At 35.3% G+C, this 9,339-nt stretch overlaps 1 protein-coding gene across 1 annotated transcript in view; it reads right to left on the reverse strand.

Moving 5' to 3' along the window:
* LOC113526634 (desmoglein-2-like protein) overlaps positions 1 to 8,933 on the reverse strand; it is a 33,849-nt gene extending 24,916 nt beyond the window's left edge. Inside the window, exons 1-5 of the mRNA XM_034304126.2 lie at positions 6,651 to 8,933; positions 5,940 to 6,065; positions 3,389 to 3,535; positions 1,159 to 1,300; positions 243 to 409 (exon numbers count right to left, since the gene is read on the reverse strand). Coding sequence (XP_034160017.2) covers positions 243 to 409; positions 1,159 to 1,300; positions 3,389 to 3,535; positions 5,940 to 6,065; positions 6,651 to 6,827 — 759 coding nt within the window. The 5' untranslated portion in view covers positions 6,828 to 8,933. The remainder of the gene's footprint in view (positions 1 to 242; positions 410 to 1,158; positions 1,301 to 3,388; positions 3,536 to 5,939; positions 6,066 to 6,650) is intronic.
* Positions 8,934 to 9,339: the final 406 nt, after the last annotated feature.

Consider the following 9,339-nt stretch of genomic DNA (forward strand, 5'->3'; position numbering starts at 1 on the left):
TTTTGTCCCATCTTTACCAAGAGTGTCCTTAATTCTCAAACTATATAAGAAAGCCTTGAATAATAAAGCTCAGATTGTATGAAGCTCAGATTCTAAACTTCTCTAACTAAATTGTCTTGTATTTTACGTCTTACCTTTACACCAGACAGGTTTCTTTCTGGAATGACTCACTTTCAACAAGGCTGTTGATGAACTTACAATAGTGATTATGACTTCTGCCTTTTTGTGACTGATGCTCTCACCTCTCGGTCCAGAGTGTTCATTCTGACTTTGATTTGACCAGATGATCGCTCGATTTTGAACATCATCTCTCCAGCTGGCTCCTGCTGTATAATTCTGTAGGCAATTTTTGAATACAGTGTGTCTTGCTCATCTCCATCGAAAGCTTTGATTTCAATTACGTGGGTGTCTAGGAGAAAAAGTATTAACAATCAAACTGAAGCATACGAGATTCATTCATTGGACTACCTTGTGGACCATATTCCACTTTTTCCAAAGAAAATGAAAATATAAAATATGATGTTGCAAAAACTGAACTTGTGATAAATGACATCAAAATATTTTCCTTTTTTTTTTTTTTTTTTTTTTTTTTTTTTAACATTTATCGCAGGAGTCTCCAGTGTCAGCACTTTGTAACAGTCAGTAAATCCAATACTGGGAATTCTTCAGGACAGAGGACTGCACTTTCTGGTATTTGGTAAAATGACATAAATTTTTTTGTCTTGTTTATTGCAAGAGAGAAAAAATAGACTGATGAGGGAAGGCTGATGTTTATGGTTGTTATAATATAACTGATAACAGGAACTAACAGGTCTTGCAGATGTTCCACAAGATTAAATGTATAAATGTTTAAAAAGTATTACATGTTGTTATTACATAAAAAATGTAATTGTTGGCAAATTGCTGTGGTACAAGAGGAATAAAATATTATGGGATGTGCTGTTATAGGGAAATAATTAACTTGGAGGTGGTACTAGTAAATCTACTTCATGTTGGTCCACATCGCACAACCCCATTGTTATGTTTCTATAATAGCACACCTCATATTATTCCTTATTTATTGTGCAAATTCAAAAATCCAAAATTCAAAGAAAACTACAAACCAAAATAAAAAAGCACTATAATAAAATGAAAAAAAAAGAAGAAAAGTCCATGTACCTTTGTCACTGAGCTCTTCAACAGAGCCATTCACCCGAACATTAAACACAGGGACCCAGTCATTCTTGTCTAGAACTATGATTTTCAACTCGATGTCCTTTTCAGCAAGTGATCCATTTCTTAGCATAGCTCTCCCTTTGAGCTAAATGAAAACACATAGCATTCATATAAATGCTTAATACTTGCTAGAATTCTTGCGTATATATAGCATTCTATAAAGCATATGATCTTGATGATTCAATATCTGTCTAAACTGCTTCAAACAATGTGTATTCAGTTCGTATTTTTGAGCAAATTCTAATACTGTACAATGTAAGACATTCAGGCCTCTGTCAGACATGTGTTATAGGTGATTTCTAAAGAATAACTGTGGAAATCATGCAAATTAGGGTGAGGGGAAAAAAAATTTAACTTAGATTTTGTGAGCAGCACTCACTCTGTAGTAATTTGATTCAATTTTACGAAACTGATTCTTTTAAATTATATTTGACCAAATCTGCTATGACCAACTTTAAAATTTTGCCACAACTGTATGACATAAAATTCTAGCTTGGGTATGTGGATATAAATGCTTACAGTAGCCATGCACAGCATAGTTGCATGCATTATTTGTACTTATTGGTTGTTTAATCATTTTTAAGGCCTATCTATCAAGTGTGTAGCTTAAAAACATCCAGTGCACATCCTTATCACTTTGGAAGTGTATTGCATTATATTCTTCTAGTGGGTGACGTGGTAGTATCATTCCCACTTCGTAGCTGCAGGGTCTGGTGTTATTCTGAGTTCAGATTACTGTCTGTGTGGACTTTTGCATGCTATCCCTGTGGCTGTGTGGCTTTCCTCTAGGTTCTCCATTTCCTCCTCTCCCAAAAACACGCTGGTAGGTGGATTGGCTACTGTAAGTTGTCCATATATAAGAATGTGTATTTTTTTTTTTGGCAAAATATCATAAATGGGTTTCTGCAAAATTAATACCTGCCACTCAGTTGTATTAATTTGCACATGCAACCACTGTTCCAGAAGTGGCTTTTCTGGCTGTAGTAAATCACAGTGCAAATGCAGATTGAATGCAATTTGATAAAATGAAAAGAAAACCAGAGTCCTTCTGTTCAAAGTGAACCACAGACACAACATTTAGTCACACATGCTTTTCTTAAATAATTAAAGACCACTTAGGTCTGGTTAAAAAAAAAAAAAAAAAGTAAAAAACTCAAAATGACGTGAGTGTGAAGATCTATGCTGCTTCCAAAAAATGTTTTAGGTATTTAACGGATATATGCTCAATAACTCTAAAACAAGTAGCACTATAAATAATGTCAACTCCAGTCTAATGATAATTTTTAATAAAATGTGTTCTGTGAATGGAAAGTTCAGAAATAAATGATCTATGATGTTGACGAATATTGAAAATATTGCCCATATTTAAATAATGATATTTAATATTTGAATTTTTGAATATTGAAAATATTGCCCATATTTAAATAATGATATTTAATATTTGAATTTTTGAATATTTGAACAGGTCTGTGGATTATTTTTTGTACATTTATATGGGTCCTTGGCTGCTGTTCGAGAAGCCCTGCAATAGTGGACAAATTGATGCAAGACATTTGCCTGTCAATGAGTCAAACAAAATAAAAAACACTTTTTTTCTTTATAGTAGACATACTTCATCCTTGTACAGATCTGTTAATTTTGGTTTTGCTATGAAAGGTTTCTGATAGTGAAGAAAAATGTTCATTTATATTAAAATTAAGCTGCTTATTAGTATATTCATTCATTCATTCACCTATCTACAGTAACTGCTTTATCCTGGTGAGGTTTGCACTAGATCCAGAGTCTATCCCAGAAAGACAGAGTGCAGGGCGTGAATACGTATATATCACAAACCATCTTATTCACATTTAGGGGAAACTTAGAGTAGCCAATCAACCTAACAGCATGTTTTTGGACAGTGGGACGAAGCCTGGGAACCTGCTGGGAACACGGACATGGGGAGAACCTGTGAAACTCCACACAGACAGTAATCCAAGCTCAGGATTAAACCGAGGACCCTGAAGTGGCCGTGCTACCCATTGCACCATTACGCTGCCCTATTATTACAATAAATTACTAAATATCATTTTACTAAACATTTGAATTACTTTTAGTAATTCAGTAAACATCACTGTCATCACTATAATTACAGAAAATGTGATGTGGCTCACAGCCATGCAGACGATACACTCACGTCATAACTAGCGGTTTTCTCTCTGTCCAAGATGCCATGAATCCTGACGTAGCCATTCTTTGCACCTACGCTGAATAATCCCTCGTCCGCTGCAGGTCCTATTAGAGAATATACAATATCCGTCCTGGTCTCTTCATCTGATCGGATCTGAAATCAAACACATAAAATTTCATATACATGGGCGTTGTTACTTGTTGTAGGTGTCCAAGCATTTTACTGACTTGTTCTTGTAACTGTGTAACTGTATTTGTAACACAGTGCTGTTGAACTATTAATTCTGATTGGGCAGAAGGTATTGATTAATTTTCTATAGCAACAGGACTGCAGGCTGCAAGAGAAATCACAGGTTTATATTAACGTTCTAAGACATTATAGTTTCTACTGCAACATCACAATCAAAACCTAATAATTAATATATTTTAAAAAATTGTTTTTGTTTAACAAAGAAAAATGTTCATATGGTGAAGCTTCCTGTTGTGAAATTAACATTTATGGAAAGAGTCTCCAGGGTCACTTTGTAACATTCTCTGTAATTAATTAAGTTTTCTGCCATGGGAAAAGACATCTCATTTTAGTGGAAAGATATCTTGTAATTGCCCGTTATAAGCACTCCCACTAAATTTCATCTGAATTGGCGTCTATGCATTTAGCAAGTATGACTGAACCCAGGTTTACATAAGACCAAGAAAACTTTTTAGTAGAAAACAAACAAAAATTTAACCCAATACAGTTACTACAGCCCAAATTTAATAGTTCAATAATTTAGTTCAATGAGAATGTCTTTGGTCTTTGTGACGACCCTCATGACGACCCTTTTTTCCTCATGTAACTCTACAAAAATGCTCCATTGAAACAGTTTCAGTTTACCTCATTAACTTTTGCCAGCATATGCAAAAGTTAAGAGAAGAAGTTCTGTGACAAGAATGGCAAACTAAATACTAAAACACTATAACTGATCTTTAAAATAAAACTATTGTGTCCAAATAGTTTTTTTGTCTAATTTTGAACAATATATCTATAATTTGTATATTTTACATATAAAATAAAACTTATGTTAAATGTTTACCATCCCAGATTATCCTGTGGTGTGGGATGTTAAATTCAATCTTAACACTTCTGATCTAATACATAGTCTAGTCATTACATGAAACTGTAAATATCAGCATCTAATAGCGTGTGGGAACATGCTGAATGTCTTTTGGAAAAACACAGTCTTAACATCATACTTGAAAGATAGTGTAGACAACCAATGAGAGACAAGCTGACTTGTCCTCCCCGATGTTTGCTTGATTCCTGAGAAATTCTGACGGAACATGATTCATGACTCGATATAATCTGTCGTTTTATTCTAACTATTCTTGTAGTGTGAAGGGTTTGATGAGTGAGAGATTCGGGACATTCAGCTCATTCAGGACAACTGTGAACTCTATTTGTGTGTTAATCTTTTAGTGTTAATCTTTTAGTGTGTCCCATGCATGAGCTCTTATCTTTGGCCTGGTCTAATGTGAAAGTCAGTGATGCATACACACAGTACTGAAAACAATGCAAAGTGAAACTAAACTAGACTAGACAATATTTGTAATGGGAACTAGGGCTCACGATATCTGTGACAAACTAATATGGCGCAGTAACTTCTTGACAATTAATCAGTGTAGCAAATACTTTTAATACTCAAACTTACAAAGCCTAATGTTAAATGAGTGCAGTAACACATTGATGTTAAAAACAGAGACTTATTATAAACACAAACACTATACACTATAATGTAGAATTATGTATTAATGCCATTTAAGGTAAAAAACTTCCTTGCCAACAAACAAGACTAGTATCAATTTATATCTACTTAAATAAATAAAACCACAGAAATGTCTTCAAGTATCTTGAAGCAATATTTTTTTTTTGTCATTTGGCATCAACCATTCTGATTCTAAACGGAGTGATGGTATCGTGATGAACCTGATTTCAACCTCCTTGATGTCCTTGTGCTCGGCTATTCTTCACAGCAAGTCGATTAAATGTAAATAAACTGTAAATAAACGAGTAGACTATGGTTTGAACAGTCAGTTGGACCTGTGCTTTGCATGAATAATAACAAAACAAGGAAGTAACCAGATGATTATAGTGTACATACACACAAGGTCAAATCCTTGTTAATGGCTTCAAATGTTTGGTAACATTTAAACAATTACCAGAAATTCTGAAAAATGGGTAAAATTCCACTTTAAATAAAATTATTGCCGTCTCAATTTTTTTTTTTTATATTTGAATCTTACTTTGAAAATCCTAATCTAGTGTCTATTCTGAGTCTGCGAGTCCAAAAGGAGGAACTACAGTAATCATAAGAGCATTTTTTTTAAAAGCTACAGAGTACTTTTCTTGTGCCTGTAAACCATTTATTGTAAGAATTGCAATACAACCTGTATGCACTTTAATTTTTCCCTTAATACGTAATTTTACCTGAAATGACCTTAATGAGAGGTAAAAGTGTAATGATGTTATGTAATAATTATCCATACTGGTAATATCTTATAAATACCATATAAATACTCACTTTTGCAATAAATTCATTTCTGGTATAATCCACATTCTCGTACAGCTTATTCGGAGGGACGATCCATTCTCTTTTCTGTCGATGGAGCGTTCGCAGCTCTCCTTTATCAGCTTCAACCCAGATTACCTGTTCATGCACAAATCCAATCACACTTTCATAATCATATCCATAAACAGAAATCATACTTATACAGTTCAATGTCATGGTTCTCAAGAAACACAGCCAGGAGTTCTGGGATTTCTTTTAAATTAAAGTTACAATGACGCATTTAACCACTAACTAATAGCTATTATTTACTTACTACGGTTAATACAATTACAATTGTTAACAATTCATGTGCTTAAAGCAGATTTTCTCAACAGTTGCCATGCAGATACTACACAAACATACAATAACCAATGGAACAAACACATACAGAAATATTAAAAAAACAAACTAACAAACAAATAACCAAACAAAAATATATAAATATTTTTAAAAATATGCAAAATTAAATATAATATTAAAAAACTGTAAATAAATCAATCAATAAATAAAAACGGGAGAATAAATGTTATGCTCTCATGGTTGCCGGGGAATTCCGGCCAAGCCTTTACCTGAAAGAAAAAGAGTTTTACGTGATTGCAACATTACAATGACAATGATGACAACCATGAGAAATAAAATCTTTTAAAATCCCTTTTTGTCCTCAGAGTCAAGTGAAATACCTACAGTAGTACAAAACGTGGTCATTAAAATACAGAAAGTCAGAAATGTCGCCATCAAAACAGTAATCCACAAAAGCAGCAGGATGTGTGAGTGTGAGTGTTGGTGTGTGTGTGTGAGTGCTGCAGCTGGAGCTCTCTGCTTTGCGTCCTGAATGTGGGCGGAGCGTGAGTGCAGCTTCATCACACCATTATTCACTGAAAGGGAGGGAGTCACACTGGTGTAGCTATCTGCTTAGAGTTTTTCAATCCTGCTGTTACAGTACTCTACAATGCATGTTAGTGTCTTCCCTTAAAGAAAAATCATTTACATTTTTCCCCTACATTTTTTATGTGATTATGTACAGTAAGTAATATGAGATCACGTGAAAAACATGTGAAAGTGCATTTTTTTAGCAACAGAAAAAATGGAACAGTGGGTGGGCCTGAGTAAAACTGAGTGGGCAAGGGTTTGAAAAAAAAATCTTAAATGCCAGCAGTCACTGAATGCACTGAGTTGTGCCGAATACTATACATCATCTAAATCCAGCAGCTGAACACATCACACCTAACAGAAAATCACAAAATGAAGCATCTGGTTGCAGAAAATAGGCTGATAATATTAAATACTGCTGTTTTACAAGTGCTTTTGACATTCCAGTAAGCCAATTCGAGTGTAATTTCCTAAAACTTTTCTTACTAACTCTTACTAGCTACAGCTTAACTGTTAATGTTTGCAGACCTATCAATTCAAATGCATTTTTACAAACCCGATTCCAAAAAAGTTGGGACACTGTACAAATTGTGAATAAAAACAGAATGCAATGATGTGGAAGTTTCAAATTTCAATATTTTATTCAGAATACAACAGATATGACATTTCAAATGTTTAAACTGAGAAAATGTATCATTTTAAGGGAAAAATAAGTTGATTTTAAATTTCAATCAACACATCAACTGATCAACACATCTCAAAAAAGTTGGGACAAGGCCATGTTTACCACTGTGTGGAATCCCCTCTTCTTTTTATAACAGTCTGCAAACGTCTGGGGACTGAGGAGACAAGTTGCTCAAGTTTAGGAATAGGAATGTTGTCCCATTCTTGTCTAATACAGGCTTCTAGTTGCTCAACTGTCTTAGGTCTTCTTTGTCGCATCTTCCTCTTTATGATGCGACAAATGTTTTCTTTGGGTGAAAGATCTGGACTGCAGGCTGGCCATTTCAGTACCCGGATCCTTCTTCTACGCAGCCATGATGTTGTATTTGATGCAGTATGTGGTCTGGCATTGTCATGTTGGAAAATGCAAGGTCTTCCCTGAAAGAGACGACGTCTGGATGGGAGCATATGTTGTTCTAGAACTTGGATATAACCTTTCAGCATTGATGGTGCCTTTCCAGATGTGTAAGCTGCCCATGCCACACGCACTCATGCAACCCCATACCATCAGAGATGCAGGCTTCTGAACTGAGCGCTGATAACAACTTGGGTTGTCCTTGTCCTCTTTAGTCTGGATGACATGGCGTCCCAGTTTTCCGAAAAGAACTTCAAATTTTGATTCGTCTGACCACAGAACAGTTTTCCACTTTGTCACAGTCTATTTTAAATGAGCCATTTTAAATGAGCCATGTTTAGTTATGGCTTCTTTTTTTGACCTATAGAGGTTTAGCCGGCAACGGCGAATGGCACGGTGGATTGTGTTCACCGACAATGTTTTCTGGAAGTATTCCTGAGCCCATGTTGTGATTTCCATTACAGTAGCATTCCTGTATGTGATGCAGTGCCGTCTAAGGGCCCGAAGATCACGGGCATCCAGTATGGTTTTCCGGCCTTGACCCTTACGCACAGAGATTGTTCCAGATTCTCTGAATCTTTGGATGATATTATGCACTGTAGATGATGATAACTTCAAACTCCTTGCAATTTTTCTCTGAGAAACTCCTTTCTGATATTGCTCCACTATTTTTCGCCGCAGCATTGGGAGAATTGGTGATGATCTGCCCATCTTGACTTCTGAGAGACACTGCCACTCTGAGAGGCTCTTTTTATACCCAATCATGTTGCCAATTGACCTAATTGGTCCTCCAGCTGTTCCTTATATGTACATTTAACTTTTCCGGCCTCTTATTGCTACCCGTCCCAACTTTTTTGGAATGTGTAGCTCTCATGAAATCCAAAATGAGCCAATATTTGGCAAGACATTTCAAAATGTCTCACTTTCAACATTTGATATGTTATCTATATTCTATTGTGAATAAAATATAAGTTTATGAGATTTGTAAATTATTGCATTCCTTTTTTATTCACAATTTGTACAGTGTCCCAACTTTTTTGGAATCGGGTTTGTAAAAAAAAAAAATTAATTCAAATGTAAAGTTTCCCATAGGTTATATAGAATTAGGATGTTAAACTGTGAGGGAAGACGCTGGTTACTGGTGTAACCGTGGTTCTATGAATGGTGGAAGACCACCAGAGATGGTTAAACATAGTGGAAAAGGGTCATGTGCTCACAGACGATACAAGAATCTTGTACTGATTCAGTCACACGTGACTTTGGCAAATGATGTATCGGAGCCCATATAAGATTCCGATTATGTCATGGTCTGTTGCTGCAGTCATTCTCATCAGTCTGAGTGACCAGAGACTCTGGTGGTCTTCCACCATTCACAGAACCACGGTTACACCAGTAATCAGCATTCTATTTCATATTTCCAGACTG

The sequence above is a fragment of the Pangasianodon hypophthalmus genome, chromosome 4 (assembly GCF_027358585.1).
Source record: "Pangasianodon hypophthalmus isolate fPanHyp1 chromosome 4, fPanHyp1.pri, whole genome shotgun sequence".
NCBI classification, from domain to species: Eukaryota; Metazoa; Chordata; class Actinopteri; order Siluriformes; family Pangasiidae; genus Pangasianodon; species Pangasianodon hypophthalmus.